General features: G+C 41.3%; 1 protein-coding gene across 6 annotated transcripts in view; it reads left to right on the top strand.

Moving 5' to 3' along the window:
- Positions 1-22,094, top strand: part of fmnl2a (formin-like 2a) — a 243,774-nt gene extending 221,680 nt beyond the window's left edge. For 2 of the 6 annotated variants that reach the window (XM_067987450.1, XM_067987456.1), the window contains exons 21-26: positions 126-255; positions 4,352-4,515; positions 9,945-10,046; positions 10,848-10,946; positions 12,399-12,522; positions 20,257-22,094. In XM_067987450.1, coding sequence (XP_067843551.1) covers positions 126-255; positions 4,352-4,515; positions 9,945-10,046; positions 10,848-10,946; positions 12,399-12,522; positions 20,257-20,366 — 729 coding nt within the window. In that variant the 3' untranslated portion in view covers positions 20,367-22,094. Of the gene's footprint in view, positions 1-125; positions 256-4,351; positions 4,516-9,944; positions 10,047-10,847; positions 10,947-12,398; positions 12,523-14,092; positions 14,219-15,266; positions 15,361-20,256 lie in introns of those variants that run through there. The other 4 variants (XM_067987455.1, XM_067987452.1, XM_067987453.1 and 1 more) reach the window with 4 other exon arrangements.
- The last annotated feature ends 92 nt before the right edge of the window (positions 22,095-22,186 follow it).

Genomic DNA, 22,186 nt, shown 5'->3' with positions numbered 1-22,186 from the left:
CATTATAACTTGTAGTAAATATACAACTTACAAATGAAAATGCATTATAAGTTTACCTATATGTAAGATTAATCAATATAGTAAACTGCTTGAGCCTAATTATTTTTTTTATTTTCCTTTGATAGCTTTTAGACACCAAGTCAACAGATCGCAAGCAAACCTTGTTACATTACATTGCAAATGTCATCAAAGAAAAGTATCCTGATGTATCTCTCTTCTACAATGAAATCCACTATGTGGAGAAAGCAGCAGCAGGTAGCTGTGGACCTTTCTTTTAAAGAAAATAGGTTGCAGAAAATATTGCTAAGTCTGCAGAAACATTTTACTTGTTCTCTTTTGGTATCAGCAGCTGATCAGGTAGAAAAGTGAACTGTTCCCAGAGCTTCCCCATTAGTGGTGTTGAACTAGCCACTGGGAGGTGCACAGAGCTGTCTGAGCTAACTATCTCTTAGCACTTAACTAATTCGCTTTTACCTTCTTCCCTTCCTTTGGGAAGGAGTCTAGTGCCTGGCTGTTGCTTTGTTTTGATCACAGGATCAAGGGCAGAAGTTTGCTGTCTAGGGAGTCATGTGGAAAATTGCTTCCTATCTCTCTGCATTACAACACAATGAAGGCCCTAAAATTGGATGATCCTGTACGTGTCAGAATGTACTGGACTTTTTTAAAAATTAAGATCAATTTTATTGTTGTGTGATACATAGGTGACATGCTTATTGCTTGCTTTTAAGAAATTCTGTATCAGCAAGCATTATTAAAGTCAGTTTTATTGTTGATTTTACAGACCTGTTTTTTTTTCAGGTGTATTTCAGTTTCAATTTTTAGCATGATCAACCAGGCAAAAATAGGACCCATAAGAATTAGGGTTACCAACTCTGGTTCGAGACATGTTTGATTACGTGACATTCTGACCTTGTGACACGTGATCACGTGACATCTGATCACATGACTTCTACAAATGTTATTGCATTTACCGTATTAAGATTGGGTCCTCTAGTTGAGTATTTTTGCTCGTGGTTTTGCACCAGCAGCTGTTGTGCAACAAGTTCCAAGAACCAGGAGGCCACCCGTGAACAGGCGAAGAAGGGAAATAGAGGGTGGGGAAAAGGGGAAACAGATGGTGTGGGAGCAATTCGCAGAGGGGAAACCAGAGGTGGGAGGAACTTTGATTCCACCCGTAACTAATGGTAACTCACTAAAATTGCACTGATAACTAATAGTAAAGTGGTAACGCATAGAGTCCCCTCATAACCAACAGTAACACAATAACTCACTGATAGTCTATATATGATTGGTAGTAATAGGTCTAATGCCCCGATATCCTACCTGTAACTAGTAGTAATCCTATAACCCGCTGATATTCACCCTGAAACCAGAGCCAGAATCCCCCTGCACTGCACAAGGTGGGGACAGGCTCCCCAGTTGATGCCACTTTTGGTAGGCCCTATCTCTCTCCCTATCTCCTTGGACAGGCCGAATGGCCGCCTGTGCTGTTATTTCTACAATTCTATGAACATTTTCCTTTATTGAGTCCAAGCTCAAGGAGTGGTTTAGAAATGTTGGTGCTGAATTAAGTTTAGGATGATGTGCCCTGTGAGAAGTGCCCCAAACATTGAGGCCACTGCCCTGTTAGATCTCTTAGTTTAGTTCAGGTCGGTCTGTAACGCCCAGTTTTAACGTGCGAAGTCCAAGTACAGATCAGCTCTGACTGAAGTTCCCAGTTCAGAGTTGTCACCTTCACACAGAACCGGAGTCCAAACCAACCCATTTCTCCCCCTATTGGAGCCCTAATCCCCAGATCCCTAGTCCACTTCTCTCCCCCGACCTCCCATCTCCCAATCCCCCACTCCCCAGTCTCCCTCGCTTCCCGAGCCCCCATTCTCCACTCTCCGTCTCTTCCTCCGAGCCCCCTTTCCCAATCTCCATCTCTCCCTCCGAGCCCCCATTCCCCAATCTCCATCTCTCCCCCCGAGCCCCCATTCCCCAATCTCCATCTCTCCCCCCGAGCCCCCATTCCCCAGTCTCCATCTCTCTCCCCGAGCCCCCATTCCCCAGACTTCCTTTCCTCCAGTCTCCCTCTCTCGTCCCCCATTCTCAAGCCCCCTGATTTCAGGGACCTGACCCGCCCCCAATGCCCACACCCGTGATTCCCGAGCCCTCCCAATTCCATCACTCCAGACTCCTCCCGACAATGTTACGTGCGATCGTGGCTCTCTGCAGGTGATGTCACTGAGCCAGAGGCTTCTCCAACAGCAGCTAGTGGTGTCACGGAGCGGGGGTGGGTGTACTGTGGCGGGAAATTTAAATCATAGAAAATAGGAGCAAGAGTAGGCCATTTGGCCCTTCGGGCCTGCTCCGCCATTCAAAATGATCATGGCTGATCGTCTGACTCAGTACCCTGATTCGGCTTTTTCCCCATATCCCTTGATCCCTTTAGCATTAAGAAATATATCTATCTCCTTCTTGAATACATCTAATGACTTGGCCTCCACTGCCTTCTGTGGTAGAGAATTCCACAGGCTCACCACCCTCTGAGTGAAGAAATTTCTCCTCATCTCTGTTCTAAATGGCATACCCCGTATCCTGAGACTGTGACCCCTGGTTCTGGACTCCCCAGCCATTGGGAACATCCTCCCTGCATCTAGTCTGTCCAGTCTAAACGCGGAATATCCCGGGCTACTGGAGGCAGTGCTCGGGGGAGGAGTCCCCAATTCCAGGAAACTCCCGGTCATTCAGGGAGGGTTGGGAACCCTAAAAAGAACCAAGGATAAATTTGGAGAAAAATCAAAAAAAAAATCACTTTCTATTTGAAATTTTGCCAAGAAAACAAATCAGGTATTTTTTTTTAAAAAGCTTTTAAGGCAGGTACTACAATGGGCAAGAGCAGCTGCTGTTCAAGGGGTCACTAATCTATTTCTGCAAGAAGTCAAGCACAATGTAACCTGTTTATACACTTCAGTTGTTTAATTAAAACACAACTTTTCCACAGTAAAGTTTATTTCCCTCCTTCTTATCTTCTCCTCTCTGGAAATTTTGTAAAAGTTTTTTTTTTGCATTCAAAGTAACAGAATTTTTTAATGTAATCTCATGATATGGAGGGAAAAAAACACCAATAAGTAGAATTAAACAGGGACCAAATAAGCAGCAATTTTTAAAATTAAACTTTTAGTCCAAGTTAATTATTAATGGTGGTGGGGAGAGATAATTACATCCAAGGGAAACCTAGAACAAGGATAAAAGGCATGCTCCTTAACAAAAAATACCCATTTTACTTGATAACCTCTTTGACCAGGAACCAGTCTATGAATTGAACTTAGCACTTATTGCTGCTGCCTAAGTTTGAACTCCTCTCAAGTCTTCAGGTCAGCTCTCTCTTAAAAGACTTTGGTGCTGAAAATCAGGTCAGATGATGTGTGCGCATCACATTTGTGATGTGATTGCACCGATAATGCCACAAATACGATGCATACGCCTCTCACGACTCAATTTTCAGCATGAAGACGGGGAAGAATTTCGTGTTTTTAATTGTGTAATTGGGAGAATGTTTCTTTTCTTAACCAATTCAGCAACAACAGCAAGCTGCATTTATATAGCCCCTTTAACGTGGAAAAACTCCCAAGACACCACACAGGTCTGTGGGAAATGATACCAAGCCAAGAAAGAGATAAGCAAGGGTGATGGAAAAACTTGGTTAAAGAACTGGTTTTAAGGAGGATCTTAAAGGAGGAGAGGGAATTGGATAGGTGGAGGAGTTTAGGGAGGGAACTCCAGAGTATAGGACCATATCCAAAAAATCCAGGAATTTATGGTGCAAATTGATTTTTAAAAACTGACTTTAATGCATCAGATGATATTTTACGGCTACTTCACAAATCTATCTAATCCAAGCATGAATTCCAGTGGATAGAACCACTTCCCATTCACTCCCAATTCCTGATCCAGGCATTAAATTTAATGAACTAAGCCAGTCTGAATATGCATAATTTCTGATCTCAACCTAACCTTTAAATATATAAATTGATCTGTAGTTAGCCATTTTTAACTGATCAATTAAAGTAGAAGCAATTCATTGTGAAACTTCACCTAAGATGGTATTTTAGAAGTCTACCATTTCTGTGAAATGTTGCTAATTGTTTTGTTGATAGAGTGGGCTAATGGATGAATATCTGGGCTGAGGACAAAGATTTGGAATTGGTTTATTTTTATCTGTAATTTAAGCTGTTCTGATCCAAGCATCACATTTTGTGGTAAATAGATTTCTTTATCAGGATTTGATTGTATATAATCACTTACACAGCACATTTGAGGCATTGCTGCATGGCTGATTCAGTCTGATTTTGATGTTTTACTCTAGTGTCCCTTGAAAATGTCTTACTGGATGTTAAAGAGCTACAAAGAGGCATGGACCTCACAAAGCGGGAGTACACCATGCATGAGCATAATATTGTGCTAAAGGAATTTCTTAATGCCAATGAAGGGAAACTGAAAAAACTGCAGGATGATGCAAGAATATCACAGGCAAGAATTCTTTCCCGTAATCATTTTCATGGAGCAAACATGCTTTTTAAAGCTGGAGTTTTAGTGTTCTAGTCAAAGAAAAATTACAGTAAAATAGAATTTTCAGTATAGCCAAGTGTTTATTAATTTTGATATTTAAACTGCATACATGTCAGCCATTAACATTTCCACTTGTTGGCACATGCTGACAAAATTAAGTGCGGGATTTAAACTTCCTGTGCTGCCCCAAGGACCCACTTAAGCTGAAACTTTTTAAACTCTGTAGCCTCTATAATTAGACTCAAAATCTTAACTCATTTCCCTTTAGATTCAGATGAAAACTGGAAAGCAGCTCAAAGAAGCCCTTCTGTCCATGTGCTGATTTTCTGTACTTGTGATTCCTGTACTTGTGAGCATTAATGTGCGACATCCAGCGCATCAGTACTACAGACATTATTATCTGTTTACTTCTAGCTAAGATTTGTGGCTCTGAGTTTTTTCTGCCACCAGCTGAACATCTTGTTCGACCAGCAGACATAGCAACTGAAGAAAACATGAGCACTATCTCCACACCAAAATGTTTATTGAAATATATGAGCTGATTTCCTCAATCTAGCTCTACCACTGAGGAAGCGCTGCTCACAGGGAGTGCTGGCCAGGAATTCATGGGCCCATATAGTACCTGGTTTATCACCGTCAATTTAAATGAATGGAAAATCAAGGGCTGCCACCTCATGATTTCTAGACCAGTGCTCCCTGGGAGCGCCCATTTGGAGAATGAGCCCGAACATCTCTCTTGAAGGATTTCATCGTCTAGCACCAACAATTCTATAAATATAATTCGTTCTAATTCTAATTATAGCAAAATGAAGTATGCATGGATTGTTACAAAGTTAAACTATGTTTTATATAATAGGTGCTAATACTCATGGGATGGCAACGTTTAACCTTTAATTTAAACCATTCCCTGCACTGTTGGATATGCATACTACTGGTGGCATATATAAATGGCTGCTGGATGCCACCTTCATTTTGGCCATGAGCAGATTGAGATTTCAGATTTTATGCACAGGGCAGCAGGGGATTTTTGTTTTGTTGGTCCATACTAACCTTCCCTTGACATTAGGGCAGGTCCATGGCTGGAAAATTAAAGTCACCACTGGCTTTTTGACAATTGCAGATTGCAAAAGAAAGCAACAGCCTGACATAGCCTTACTCACAGAATCATACCTTTCAGCCTATGTCCCAGACTCTTCCATCAACATCCCTGGGTATGTCCTGTCCCACCGGCAGGACAGACCGACCAGAGGTGGCGGTACAATGATATACAGTCAGGAGGGAGTGGCCCTGGGAGTCCTCAACATTGACTCCGGACCCCATGAAATCTCATGGCATCAGGTCAAACATGGACAAGGAAACCTTCTGCTGATTACCACCTAATGCCCTCCCTCAGCTGATGAATCAGTCCTCCTCCATATTGAACATCACTTGGAGGAAGCACTGAAAGTAGCAAGGGCACAGAATGTACTCTGGGTGGGGGACTTCAATGTCCATCACCAAGAGTGGCTCGGTAGCACCACTACTGACCGAGCTGGCCGAGTCCTGAAGGACATAGCTGCCAGATTGGGCCTGCGGCAGGTGGTGAGCGAACCAACACGAGGGAAAAACCTACTTGACCTCGTCCTCACCAATCTACCTGTCGCAGATGCATCTGTCCATGACAATATTGGTAGGAGTGACCACCGCACAGTCCTCGTGGAGACGAAATCCCGTCTTCGCACTGAGGATACCATCCAACATGTTGTGTGGCACTATCATTATGCTAAATGGGATAGATTCAGAACAGATCTAGCAGCTCAAAACTGGACATCCATGAGGCGCTGTGGGCCATCAGCAGCAGCAGAATTGTATTCCAGCACAATCTGTAACCTCATGGCCTGGCATATTCCTCACTCTACCATTACCAACAAGCCAGGGGATCAACCCTGGTTCAATGAGGAGTGTAGAAGAGCATGCCAGAAGCAGCACCAGGCACACCTAAAAATGAGGTGCCAACCTGGTGAAGCTACAACTCAGGACTATATGCATGCTAAACAGCAGAAGCAATATGCTATAGACAGAGCGAAGCGATTCCACAACCAACGGATCAGGTCAAAGCTCTGCAGTCCTGCCACATCCAGTCGTGAATGGTGGTGGATAATTAAACAACTAACGGGAGGAGGAGGCTCTGTAAACATCTCCATCCTCAATGATGGCGGAGTCCAGCATGTGAATGCAAAAGACAAGCCTGAAGCGTTTGCAACCATCTTCAGCCAGAAGTGCCGAGTGGATGATCCATCTCGGTCTCCTCCTGATGACCCCACCATCACACAAGCCAGTCTTCAGCCAATTCGATTCACTCCACATGATATCAAGAAACGGCTGAGTACACTGGATACAGCAAAGGCTATGGGCCCCGACAACATCCTGGCTGTAGTGCTGAAGACTTGTGCTCCAGAACCAGCTGCGCCTCTAGCCAAACTGTTCCCCTACAGCTACAATAATGGCATCTACCCGACAATGTGGAAAATTGCCCAGGTATGTCCTGTCCACAAAAAGCAGGACAAATCCAATCCGGACAATTACCGCCCCATCAGTCTACTCTCAATCATCAGCAAAGTGATGGAAGGTGCCGTCGACAGTGCTATCAAGCGGCACTTACTCACCAATAACCTGCTCACCGATGCTCAGTTTGGGTTCCGCCAGGACCAATCGGCTCCAGACCTCATTACAACCTTGGTCCAAACATGGACAAAAGAGCTGAATTCCAGAGGTGAGGTGAGAGTGATTGCCCTTGACATCAGGGCAGCATTTGACCGAGTGTGGCACCAAGGAGCCCTAGTAAAATTGAAGTCAATGGGAATCAGGGGGAAAACTCTCCAGTGGCTGGAGTCATACCTAGCACAAAGGAAGATGGTAGTGGTTGTTGGAGGCCAATCATCTCAGCCCCAGGACATTGCTGCAGGAATTCCTCAGGGCAGTGTCCTTGACCCAACCATCTTCAGCTGCTTCACCAATGACCTTTCCACCATCTACAAGGCACAAGTCAGGAGTGTGATGGAATACTCTCCATTTGCCTGGATGAGTGTAGCTCCAACAACACTCAAGAAGCTCGACACCATCCACGACAAAGCAGCCCGCTTGATTGGCACCCCATCCACCACCTTAAACATTCACTCCCTTCACCACCGGCGCACTTTGGCTGCAGTGTGTACCATTCACAGGATGCACTACAGCAACTCGCCAAGGCTTCTTCGACAGCACCTCCCAAACCCGCGACCTCTACCACCTAGAAGGACAAGGGCAGCAGGCACATGGGAACAACACCACCTGCACGTTCCCCTCCAAGTTGCACACCATCCTGACTTGGAAATATATCGCCGTTCCTTCATCGTCGCTGGGTCAAAATCCTGGAACTCCCTACCTAACAGCAAGAGAACCATCCCACACAGACTGCAGTGGTTCAAGAAGGCGGCTGACCACCACCTTCTCTAGGGCAATTAGGGATGGGCAATAAATGCTGGCCTCGCCAGCGACGCCCACATCCCATGAACGAATAAACAAAAACACTGTGTGGAATATTCTTGGAAAAGCAACACAAATGGATATGTGAAAAACCGGCTGCTCCCTGACAGTTCAGCCTTTCTGTGCTGCTCTAGCTCACTACCAGTTCTACAGCATACTCAATATTTTGAGTTGGATTCAGTCCCTGACTCTCGGTCCTGGATTCAGAAATGTCAATACTTTCTGTCACATAAAAGAAAAATACAGTGATCAAAAGAAAAAAAAATCTCAACAATCATCATCAACTCCACAGGAGCCATTGGAGATATTTTAAATCTGTGACACGTGACAGTTTTATATCAAATGCTTCCCTTTCTTTGTCACTGTAATGTCCTTTACAAACACCAGATGGCACTGCACATCAAAAGGCAACAGTGTTTAAGGTTACATTTCATCCGATTGGCGATACCGATCCAGCCGCATTTATATTATAAACTGCAGCAGGGGTTGGGCCTACCTTTGCTGTAATTTAAATGCATAATTGGAAGATAGTTTAGGTTTGCTTTCCTGTAGTGTTTACTTACTAGAGGTTTCCTTAAAATGAACTGATTGCTGTAATAGGTTTACATGATAGAGTTGTTTGATCCACACTAAGAAACATGGGTAAGAACAATCACCATTATTACTTGTTTTGCACTGGCTACTAATGACAGAAAGTAAAGGAGGGAAGTATGGGCATTGGCAAAAGTTCACTACAGTTTGTATGCAAGTGGGATAAGCATATATCTGAGTTTACATTGAGGTTTGATGTAAAGGAATTGGGAACTGGGAAATACATGCAACCAAAATACATACAAGTGGCCTTGATTGTACTGTAATTTGCATACAGATAATGAATGAATTTGCATTTATATAGTGCATTTCACATCCTCAGAACATCCCAAAGAGCTTTACAGCCAATGAAGGACTTTTGAAGTGTAGTCAGTGTTCAAATGTAGACATAAGTGGCAACCAATTTAAGCACAGCAAGGTCCCGCAAATAGCAATGAGATAAATTACCAGATAATCTGTTTTAGTGGTGTTCAAGGGATAAATGTTGGCCAGGACAATGGGAACTCCCCTCTCCCCACCCCCCCCCCCACCCCGCCTATCCCCGCTCTTCAAATTGTGCCATAGAATCTTTTAGATCCACCTGAGAGGATAGCTGAGGCCTCGGTTTAACATCTCTTCTGAAAGACTGCACCTCTAACAATGCAGAACTCCCTCAGTATTGCACTGGAGTTATGAATCCATGACCTTCTGACTCAGAGCGAGAGTGCTACCACTGAGTTAAGGCTGAGATTTTAAATGGAGAAATTCAGAAGAAATAAATGTAAAATCAAAATAATAGCTTTAAAGCTAATTCCGATTTAAACATAGCCCTGGTATGCATTACACTGTTTGGAATGCTTACTGCAATTTTTTATAGCATATATGTGATCATAACAAAATATAAACTTTAATTGAACAGTTTTGATGCAGAATCTTTTAGATTTCCTGCACTCTATTTTGATTCCAACCGTTGTTTCAGATTATTTGATATATTACAAATATGTATGTATGGAAACAAAGCTGGAGCTAAAATAATAGTGGACTAGTCAAAGTTTTATATGTGGAACACAAATTAGTTTTTAGTTCACAGTGTTGATAATTATGTAATAAAATAAAATTACATGTCTGCATACTGTAAAGATTCTTGGGTGAAGGAAATGAAAAACACTAGGGAAGTTAAATTGTTGACTGTATCAGTAAGTCACCATAAATATTTAATTATTTTCATTTTGAGTCCCATGGCTTTTCTGTTAATTTGGTTTACTGTACATTTTCAGAATTTTTGCTATTTTAGTGATTTTTCACATTTTACACAGGATGCCTTTGATGAGGTGGTTAAATACTTTGGAGAGAATACAAAGACAACCCCTCCATCAGTCTTCTTCCCTGTAATTGTGAGATTTGTGAAGTCATACAGGGTAAGAGCCTTTCACTTGTCCACTATTACAAAAGATCCACTAAGAAGATTTGATGTGGATTGCAGGTGTGAGTCATTGACATGTTTGATATTAACTGATTACAACTACCATATGTATTGTGCCACTTTTCTAACATTATTGCTTCAACATTGCTTGTGTTTGCCAAACTTTCCTAGTTTACAAAGTGAAGGTGATAAAAGTTTTGTACTGATTATCATCATTACAGATGATAAAGATTCTGAGAAGCAGGTTTCTGACTGACCTGTAGGGTAAATTCATTGATCTCGCACTCCAGCAGAGTCCCTCACCATAGGTTGGAGATACAGCCACACACTATATTCACCCTCATATTTTGGGGAACTTCTGAATACAGAAAAGAATAGCTTTTAATTTTTTATGTATGATTTTATGTCTCATACTTTGTTTCTCTTTACAATTTTAACTTTGAAAGTTTATATAAATTGATAATTAGTCTAGCAGATCTGAGGACAACTATTTGCAATTTGAGATGATCTAATGGCATAGTGCGACATGAACTGGAATCTTGGGTATCACTGTGGACTGGCATTTGTACCTGGGCCTCCTGTGTGCAGCAAGCAGATGTGTTGCTGACAGGAGGGAGAGAAATCAACATGAGTTCCAGCTCAAATATTTCAATAATACTGTTCTGCAGCCAGGGAATGCTCGAGGCTGTAATCTTCACTGCCACTCAGTCACCCCATTCACTGGAGAGTAAGATGTTGCAGTGGAGAACAGCAAGAGGGGAAAAAAAAGTGTTAAGCTGTGTGCCTTTTTTGATAGCAAGCAGACCAGGACAACGAGCTGCGGAAAAAGCAGGAGCAGGCACTGTTGAACAAAATCCTTGAGCAGGAAGCCATGTTGGAACATCAGGATGAAAAGGTACAGTGATATTGGCTGAGGATGTGATTTTTAAAAAATGAATACAAAGTACTGGAAAATCTAATACTGGTGTAAAATTCACTCATTTTTATGGAGGCTAGTTAGCTGACAAAATCTCAAAACTGAAGCATTGCATAAGTTGGAACTGTTCCTGCCCCTAGGCTTGTGGAAGTGATTTTGACACAAAAAAGTTGACTCAATTAAGATTAAAAAGTGCCCATCTATTGTTCAAAAGTTAACAACAATTCACTTGAGTGTTGTACTAACCAAATAACCTAAAATACTGAAGGTCGTTCAAGGAGCCCTAGCAAAATTATCAATGGAAGCTTCAAAGGGGAGATCCTCCAGTGGCTGGAGTTATATCTGACACAAAAGAAGATAGTTGTGGTTTCCTGAGGTCAGTCAGTGCAGCCTCAGGACATCACTTCATGAGTTCTTCAGGGAAGTGTCCTCGGTCCAGCTATCTTCAATTGCTTCATCAATGACCTCCCCTCTGTTATAATGTTAGGAATGAGGCTTTAACTGACAATTCCAGTGTTCAAATCCATTCACAACTCCTTTGATGGTGAAGCAGCCTTCACCAGCTTACAGCAGGACTTGGACAACATCCAGGTTTGGGCTGACAAATGGCGGGTAACATTCGTTCCATATACGTGTTAGGTCATGATCGTCTTGAACACAAAAAACCCAGCTACCTTTCCTTGACCTTCAGTGAACCATCATCTCCGGATGTCCCACCATCCGCATCCTGGGGATCACCATTATCAGAAATTCAACTGGACCAGCCTAATTAACACTGTGGCTACAAAAGCAGGACAGAGGCTGAGTACTCCGTGACAAGTGGCTTATTTCCTGACCCCCCCCCCCCCCCCCCCAACAGTACTTTTCCACCAAGGCTCAAGTGTGTGATGGAATACTCACCATTCGCTGGGATGGATGCAGCTGCAACATTCAAGAAACTCAGCACCATCCAAGACAGACTTCACTTGATCGGTGCCCCTGCCTCTGGACTCAAAATCCACCCGCTTCTCCACTGACGCACTGTGACTGCAATATTAACTGCCTACAGGATACGATCAAATTTCTACTGTACATTCGTAGAATCATAGAGTACAGAAGGAGGCCATTCAGCCCATCGTGCCTGTTGTGGCTCTCTGAAAGAGCTACCAGTTAGTCCCATTCCCCTGCTCTTTCCCCATAGCCCTGTGATCCTAATATTTTGTAGTATTCAAGGCAGGTTGCATCAAAGACTGGTTCTAAACTTAGATCTGTGTGTTTAATGCCATTAAAAATGACAGAGTTTTGAAAGATACTGAAAACTTTAAACCAATATTGTTCTTCAAATGTTAACTTTCTCAAAATCTAGTTACAGCATGCATGGATAGAAAACCTAGCCCATAATGTCTATACAGCAAATTATGTTTTTAATGCTTCTGTTTTATTACAATTTAGTCCCCATCTCATAAAACCAAGAGACAACAGCAGGAGTTAATTGCAGAGCTGAGGAGGAAACAAGTCCGAGAGCACAGACAGGTCTATGAAGGAAAAGATGGTGCCATTGAGGATATCATTACAGGTAAGGAGAGGCATACAGGTTATGGAAGATGAGACTAAGCTTCACTGCAACTTTCGATCCTCCTCCTACCCCAGTGCTCCCATGCAAGCAAATACAAGCCCAAACAACAGTAATAATAAACATAGAAATGTATTTCTATATCTAATATCTGGACTTCAGATAACCATTGTAGTGAATGGCATTATTGTCTTCCATGCTCTTTTTCCCCCCTTCTGTCCACATGGCTACTTGCTATCCTATTTCACCCAGGAGGGCAGGATGATCCAGGTCATTGACATTCCCCATGACTTGCCAGTGTAACACTTTGTCCAGCCCGCAGGAGATGTTCTTGCTGAGGGACGGAGTAAAATTTGTTTGAGGAAATCATTTCAAAGAGGTGTTTCATCTCGTGGCCCACATCTGGATGGATGGATAAGACTCCTTATACTTGTATTTGATAGATTTTAGTACACAGCAGACCTGGAACACAGTAGCTGGGGGAGGAGATAGCTGACCTGGTGCCAGGCCTCCACCAATGCTGCTCTATGCTGGCGGCCAGGTGATGAATGGAAAGAAGCCCAGGGGCAACTCTTTTCATTAACGTTCCACTCCTGTAGCTCCTCACAGCGATACAGTCAGATCAGGGATTTAGAAGAGTGGAGATTCAACTTGAAAACCACTCAAGTTATCATTATTTTCAAGCATGCACTTAATCTAATGGAGGTGAATAACTAAAGTACAAGGGCTTTTGCCTTTTTATCCCTGTCCGTATCTCTCCTATCTCTAATTGTTGGTTGCATTCAGAATTGCTTTCACAGAAAATACACACATCAAGTCCAATCACATCCTTTAACAGAGTGTGTGAAATTTGGTACAATGCTTGTAAATCAGAGCCGTTCTGTAACTGTCAGTGAGGTAATAAGCTTCACCTTACACCCCACTAGAAAAATTAAACCATTCCACATACAAGGAGAGTGTACATTTAAAAAAAACTTGGTACTTTAGGTCTTCAATCCAGATTGCAGATAAATGAAATGGGTGTTTTTAACTTTTGGCAATAGTGTAAAATATGTGGTATCAGATACCCAGCCCATTATAGACCCAGCCCATTATAGACCCTGCCCAATGTTTGACGTCAATGGAAAGGAAAATTGGGCGGGGTCTATAATGGTTGACCTATCCGATATTGCCCGTTTTACACCATCGCCAAAAGATGAATTTACCCCCATATGTGTTTAACATTCATTGTATTCCTCATTGTAATTAATGTCTCACACTAACGCTGAGTTTTTTTTTGTTGCAAGTTCTTTAACTGCTCATTTTAATAAATGCATGATGTAAGTGTAATGTATGCTTTATGATTAACACTTTTAAATGAGTGCATACATAGCTTGTCAATGTGAAAGATTGTTTACAGACTCTAGCAATTGATGTTTCTCATAACGCTTTTTAACAACAATCTAATTTTTAAAAAAATGTTTAAAGTAGCTGTGCCTTAACTTAGTTATTGACTAACCATGTACTAGTACAGTCGTTCGTTTGCTTCTTACTGTCTCCTCTTTGTCTTGTTTGGCTGTTATCTTCCATGCAGTGCTGAAGACCGTGCCCTTTACAGCCCGAACAGCCAAACGTGGCTCTCGGTTCTTCTGTGAATCAGCTCACTCTGAAGATTCCCATTACTAAAATATTACATTTTAACAACTGAAGCTCTTTAAAGGTTGCTTTTTTTAATAAAATACCTACTTTTTTTTTCTGGCCATGTGAAACGTGATACCTTGAAAAGAATGAGAAAGCGTGTTGCATTTTGGGAATTGTTTCACTCGTTTTCCATTACAGTTGCATGTTTTAAAGTCACCGAGGACTTTATTGTGCATTTTGGCTGTTTGAAATGCATTGGTATGGTATTGATATATTGGCTGTTGTTCTTGTACATTACTTCATTGCTACACCATGCTAGTGCTATTCACTCTTACTGTAACCCACCTGATTGTTATTGAAATGTTTGGTGCTGTGAATAGAAATGGTGTAATTGCCCTGCATGAAAATAGTATTTCTTGGGTTTTGCAGTCAAACTAATGCATGAATTGGAAAATGTTTTGCTTGCTTGCTTGCGGAGCTGTTCTAACTCTGAGTCACTTTTAATATGTGCATGACCTAAACTGTGGTAATGGATTTCCCAGTGTTTGCTGTAGTTCTCTGGCTTGTATGTTTATGTGCATTTGCACAATGAATGAATTCAATCAAAAATGCTTGCATTGAACGACTTCAGGTCAAGTATCAAAGCTATACATGAGGCTTTTCTGATCACTAAAGCATTTCATCTAACACAGCATGTGCATCTCAATTTATACCCTATTCTAATTGATTTGTCATTAAAAGACCAATTTTGCTGATCATATTAACACTGTGATCATTTAATGAAACTCTGTTATGAGGAAAATGTTACTTTTTACCTACTTGGAAATTATGATGATCTGTGTTTAACTCTATTGCATAGGGCTATGTTATGTCCTGTCTTGTTGAAGTCAATCTTCAAAGCAGCTTGTGAATTTGTTTCAACGAACTGAATTGTGAACGTGGACTCTGCCTTCTCTTCTCTGCTTCTGCTGTGTCTGCAACAGCTGACAATCCTGTTCTAACCTCTCCTTTGGTGGCTATTCTGCTGCAATGGCTAACGTGCACTGGAAATCTGAAACACTAGAATGAGAGTTATTTATTCCCCTTTTCTCTTAAATTTAACCATCCTTTGTGTTTTTTCTGTTTAGCTCTAAAGAAGAATAATATCACTAAATTTCCAAATTGTCCCTCGAGGGTAAGGAATGTTTCTTGCACAGCGGTGGTGGAGGACGCACAGAGCTGGCAAGCATTGCTTTTTCTTGCTACAGCTATACTATGGCAGACACTTGTAAAATATGCATATGATAAAGCAGAAAATGCATGCTTTATCAATTTGTATTTACTGAGAAAGCTGATATTATAAGAATGAGATTTTCTTTTCTTTCTTTCAAGTTTAAAATTGAGTCTCGAGTGATTTTAGTGGACTGCAGTCATTTTAGGGGCCAATTTCTGTGAGGGTTCTCCTGCTCGTCTCCCGTGACTTTGGCGGGAATCCCCGAAAAAAAGGTTTACTCTTCTTTTCAGGGTTTCTGCGGGTCTTCAGCTGAAGTTACAGCAGACAAGCAGGAGAATCCCCGTAGAAATGCATCCCCTTTATGTTCCATTCAGAGCATTATTCAGACACGCCTTGATCACCTCTACGGTGTTGTGCAAACACAGAATTTGCTTTTTATTTAAATTGAAAGAAGTGTTCAATTATATACAAAAAGTGCATGTATCAACTCCAATCTATACTCTTTAAAACTGAAAGGCTTGTCCCATCATATACTGCTTCTTCAGGCAGAACTACTTATAAAGATTTGTTTCCAAGGCTGGTAAGTTTAATTAGCAAAATGGAGCATTGGTTAACTTAATTTTTCTTGATACTGAAACCTAATTGGGTTGATATTCAATTCTTTGACAATGTTACAAATAAGGTATATCCTGGAACTCTATACATTATAGTTTATTTAGAATGTCAGAAAACATATGAAAAACTAGCTAACCTCAAATGCATGGGAATCCTGGGTAGAATGTGGATGTTCATAAGTAGATTAAAAGATAGGAGACAGAGAGTACTTCGGAAAGTAGTGTCAGATTGGGGAAGGCATCAGGATAAGTCCTAAAGGGATCAGTGCTTGGATACTGTTCAGTCAAGAATGACATCCTCTGTGACTGTGATTACAGTGTGTTCTCCTTCCTTGTCCTCTACTTCTCCATAGCATTCAATAAGATCAACCTTCCATTCTCCTGTGTTATGCAGCTCCAAGGGACTAACCTTGTGTGATTTCACTCTTGCCTGACCATCACAACCAGCCTCACCTCCAGCAATAGCTTCTTTTGTTGCCCTAACAACACCATCTCTGGCATCTCCCAAGGATCTATGCTTGGCCTTTGTTTCTAACTCATCAGCGTGCTAACCATCAATGGCATCATCTGCACGCACATACTCTGCTTCCAAATGTATGCTAGTGACACCAGCTCAACCTCTCTACTATTTGACCAACCCCATGTACACCACAATATTGTTTAGACTGCCTATGTAATACCAAGTTGCAGATGAGTCAAAATTTCCTCCAACTGACCATTTGGGAAGACTGAAGCCATCACTTTTGGCTTCTGCCATCAACTCCATTTCCCTGATCCCCACTAAAGCCACCTGCTCAGGCTGAACTAGACCATGCAAAACCCTGGTGTCCTGTTTGAAGCCCTACATCCTATCCACCTCCACAATGTTGCCACCTCCAACCCTGCCTTACCACTTGCTGCAGCTGAAACCCTTATCCATGCTTTTGCTATTTCTAGATTTGATTTCTCAAAAGTCCTCCTTACCAGTCTCCCATCCTGCACCGTCCATAAATTTCAACTTGTTCAAAACTCAGGTGCCTGGATCCTGTCCTGCACTAAGTCCAGGTCACCTAGTGGTTTTGTCCTCCCTGCTCTTAGTTCCCTCCTTGTTCCCCAGTTTAAAATCCTCATCCTCAAATTCCTTCATGGCCTCACCCCTCCCTGTCTCCTCAGTCTCCTCCAGCTTTACATCACCTTTTGGTCTTCTGACTCTGACCTTTTGTCCATTCCCCTCTCCTGGCCTACTTTCTGAAATTCCCTCCCTAAATCCTTCTGCCTCTCCACATTTCTCTCAATCTTTTGAAAGCCTTCTCAAAACCCATCTTTTTGACCAAACTTTTGGCTAACTCTCCTGCCACAGCTCAGCTTTATTTCATTTAGCTGTTTCCTCCTCCCCCACATGTAAAGTGCCTTGGGATATTTTCTACATTAAAAGGCACTCTATAAATGCAAGTAGTTGTTGTTTCTAAGCAATATGAATGCCCTGGATGTAGAAACCAATCTGTAAGCTTGCAGACAATAGAGGGAGCAGTAGAGATTTATGTGATGTATAGAGTTAACAATTTGCAATGGTTACACAATTGGGGAGAGAAATTGCAAAGTGTGTGTGATGTAAGTATACAATGAATGGAATAGAATTTGTACAGGGACGCTTTGTCTAGACAGTGCAAGAGATGAATTTCAGGTCCCTGGATCTTCCCGTGGAGTGCGGCACGGCGAGAAGTCGGGGGTGGAGGGGGGAATTGGCAGGTAGTTGGTGGAGTGGCTCCCAAAAGATTTCAGTTTGCATCCTGCTTCAATGACCCCCAGGAGCTGGTGTAACTTGAGTGGAAAAGCTGCTGTTCCTGAAGGCATATGTGCTTGGATTCTTAACGGCCTATGTGAAGAACCATCTGCTTTCCTTCAGGAGACGAGCCAAAGCTAAACATCATCCAAAAGCTTGCTCCCAAAAAAAAAAGCTATTCTTGTGAATAAGTAGGGATGCTTGAGTTCTAATGTATCTATTGTACCGAAGCTCACGGAAACTATAGTCACTGTGAAGCTATTATAGCATCTCAATCACAAGAAGCGACTATCTGGTTGCAAATTTGGCTGCAGAGCAAATCAATCAATTTATGATGCTCTGAAGCTCGTGTGGTATACATGGAGTGATCCTCTCATGTCCAGCATAAAGCTGGAACAGCAAATATCTACATTTCTACAACCTTCACTATGGTATTTGGGCCTCAGTTCAGAAGCTAGCTACTAGTGATGTATCAGATGGCCTGTTGAATAGGATACTCAACCTCCTCAGATGATTGCAACATTACGTAATGATGAATGTCAGTAATTTTCTTCTCACAGTGCTTTAAGGAAGAATGTTTAGCAGTACTTTTTTTTCCATCTTCAGTGACCTGGTGGAGATGATTGGATATGCCATTCACTTTGCTGATGAAACTGCCCTCTTCAGTGTCACTAACTTTTCTGAAGAACAGGTGGCAACTGAATCATTCTTCTAGTTAAGTGGTGTATTCAGTGTTGAGAAGATTCAATAACCAAGGAAGATGGACCATAGGAGGGTCAAAAACCCTCTTGTGTTGGCTGATCATATTCGATCTATACCGAGGCAGAAAAACTCTGTGGAAGCACCAAAGGAACTCTGTAAAAGTTCCGGAAGTCCTACTCCGCTGCCGGAAGTCCTCGTCATATCCCAAAACATCAGGGTGGGGTTATTTGAATAATCAGAACACCAGTGGCATTAATTGCGCTAGTGGGGTGCCCATCCCACCATGGCAGCAGGATGTTGGAATGGTAGCTTGCCATTCTGCCATGAGATGGAAATGCCTTTCATTGGATCCTTACTCCCTCACTAGTCTGCTGTTCAAATTGCAGTAGATTGATTATCATTTGGATATGGCATTGTGGAGCCCATTTATGGCTCAGGAATGGCAAATGGTGTACTTGCTGTTGGGCAGAACTGGCAAAATTTCCAGCTGATGCTGCCAGTACCAGCTCCAAAGGTGATGTCACTATGGTGGGGGTGGGCTGATGAAGCAACCATATTCCTCCTCCCCATTGGAATTTCTGAAACAGGTTCTGCCCCAATTGATTTTTTTTCTTATCTCATCATTAATGGCAAAGTTAGTGTTCCACAAATCGTACAGCCACTCAGTGATGGAATATTGCAGCTCTGTTTTACAGACTGTAAAGAAAAGCAATCTCTTGCTAGCCAAAAGCAATTCAAAGAAGACTTGATGATGGTGGCCTATTTCTTGTCCGTGTCCAACTTCTCTGGTGTTAAAGGGATCGAGCTGTCAATCCTCAAAAATTACACTGGCCAGACCGCCATGTTCAGGAGTGCTACAGCTGTACCACTTCATTTGGCATCAATCCAAAATTCCAACACACATATCAGCAGTGAAACTTCACCAGGGCCTTGAAAATTCTGCTGCAAATCTGGCTAGGGTTTGGGGACATTTCAATCTAGATAATTTTTAAAAATAGTGGGGAAATAATCACCATGCTAATTTGGTGGATTTTGTTTAGCAAAAGTTGTTCATTTGAATGGTTTAAAATCAGTTTACTATGTATGCCATTTCAGCCCCCATACTGTTTACAGTAATAGGTGCCACTTAATACCTAGCTGTCTCACCTGACTTCACCTATAAAGTGGCAGCTATCATTGCCAACATTGTGCTAGTGAGTTTTTCCAATCAATTATTATATTAATAGTTATTGCTTAATAGCTGATTACCTTCAACTCTCTTGGCCAAGGAATGGGAGTTGCAGCAGAGAGGCTTACCAAAGGATTGGACAAATAAAGGAGGCAAGGAGAAAATATATATATATTTTTTTACAAAGCTTTATAGCAAAACTGCAGACCACATAACGTGATTAAAGTAAACTCAGAATGGAATGGATGAAAAGAGTGCAATACCATGAAGTGGATTGCTCCTCAGTACAGCAGTATGTGACAAGGCAGAAATGATTGTGTTTGTGATTAGCTATTGAAATTTACCATTTTTAAATTAGGTTGGCCCTTGCTTGAAATAATCCAGTTAAAAACTGAATGAAGGCTTCTAGAAAAAAAATCACCTAGAAAAATGGCATTTCAGGGATAATATAGGTATAATGGGAGTTACTTAATTCTGCAGAGCAGTTAATATTTTTGATATGGTAATATGTCTTGCATGTACTTGAATACTTTCTGGGATTGATCACTGCACACAAGCTGCTTTGCTAGATTGTCTTCTCATTCACAGAAAAACATTTGCTTTTTTTTCCTCCATTGTGTTTTGCTATCATCTTAATTTGGACTTTATTTCTACACAGATCTTAGGAACCAACCGTATAGGCGTGCAGATGCGGTGAGAAGAAGTGTGAGAAGACGTTTCGATGAACAAAACTTGCGCTCAGTGAATAGCACTGAATTGGCATTGTGATGGAGAAGGAAAGTGTTGAGAGTATGAGTGCGTTTGAATGATGGGGTGTCTGTGTGATGCGTACGTTGTTTGTCACCAAGTAACTACCACCGAGTGGCATGCTGTTGGGAACTGGGGTGAGGACAAGAGGAAGAATCACAGGCAATCTGTGTGGGCTAGCAGATTTATTCAGCCCAAGCTAACAAGTGCCTCAATGTAAAATTTCCTCTCAAGCTACACAGCACAATACTGCTGCATTGTGTAATTGTTGATAAAACAACCGATCAGTTTTAGTATATTCAATACATTTTAACACAGTTGTAAACTAAAATTAAGTGTGATCTCTAAACGGTTTTAAATTTGACATGAAATGTGGTTTTGTTGAAAAACCACCAACAAAAATGGGTAGAGATGCCTGTTGTTTGGTGGAGATAAGGAATAATGCATGTGGAATAGCTTGACATAAACTGCCACAGCAGTTAATGTTATTGAGTTCATTTGAAGACTGCACACTGTACTTGCGCTGCACACAATTTGTTTGTTGTTTGTATAGGCACTGTCTAACCAAGGCACTGAATCTCTGTGGAATTTGGTGATTTAAATAGAGAAGCAACTCTCTTCACCACACGTGACCAAAATTTACAATGATCAACAGATACAATAATATCTTGTTTGCCTGCAGTGTCAAAAGAAAAAGGAACAAACAGGTCCATGGATGCATTGTAAGGACAAACAATGAAAGAAAATGTTATATACTCATCAAATATGGACTGTTGGGAAAAAGCTTGTAGATATGACGAAGGTATTAACCCCTAACTAAACAGTATTAAGCGTCTGAGGACCAAAAGTAGAAATTTGTTACTGGACATACAAAGGTGTAAAATTGTACATTAACAATTTTCAACGGTTGAAGTAGAAATTGAATTCATGTACTTCTCTGAAAATGTGCCCGTTTGGCTTATATTTTAATCTCCTTGGTTGCATTGCCTCGCCATGTTGATTGTAAAGTTTATTGTATAGTATTTAACCACTGAACTCCTTCCTGTTTGCATTTGGCTCATGTGACCCACTTGTGACTGGCATTTTTTGTTTTGAACAATGTGTAGTTATATTTAGATAAAGCTGTTCTAAATGTACAGATATTTTGCTAAGAAATCAGTGCATTTTTATGGTTTTTTACAATTCTTTGATTCACTCTTATAGCCTCTGGGTAATATTGTACATATTGTTTAAAAATATTGCGACAGCCTGTGCTATACAATTTGAATGTTATTTTAACTTATAGTTCTGTTTTTATATTTAACTAAAATGACAGTGACCAAGGTTTAGCTCATCATTACCAGATTAACTTCTGCTTACAATTTCAATGTAAACTTCATTTTAAAGTCATCTGCTTTATATCATTTCTACACTGTGTGTATATGGTGCATAGAACATGCCAAGATTGTGTCCTTTGTCCACTGACAAGTAAACAAGGAAGTTGATAATGAGAGTGCAGTGTTTAGCAATATCTGACCATAAATTCCATGTTAATACAGCAGCTAAATTTTATTAATTGCAAATTTGAGTAAAATAATTTTATGCTGTCCTGGATCAGTGACTGGAATGTTGGCATGTTCTGCTCATGTACTTTAGTTTCCTGCTTGTTGGCAAAATAGAACTGTTTTATAAAAAAAACTTATTAAAATAGAACCAAGATTTGTTAATTGCATTTGGTCAAATAAACACCTTTACACTACTACATAGAAATCCGTGGTTGAAATCTTGCTGAGTGTATTCCCCATCAATAGAAACACAAACTTCCACAGCTACATTGTACACTTGGGGTGGCATTCTTCTGT

Source organism: Heptranchias perlo, chromosome 7 (assembly GCF_035084215.1).
Source record: "Heptranchias perlo isolate sHepPer1 chromosome 7, sHepPer1.hap1, whole genome shotgun sequence".
In the NCBI taxonomy this organism is placed as follows: Eukaryota; Metazoa; Chordata; class Chondrichthyes; order Hexanchiformes; family Hexanchidae; genus Heptranchias; species Heptranchias perlo.
Note: the sequence above shows the minus strand (reverse complement) of the source record. Positions and strands in the feature narration are given on the sequence as shown.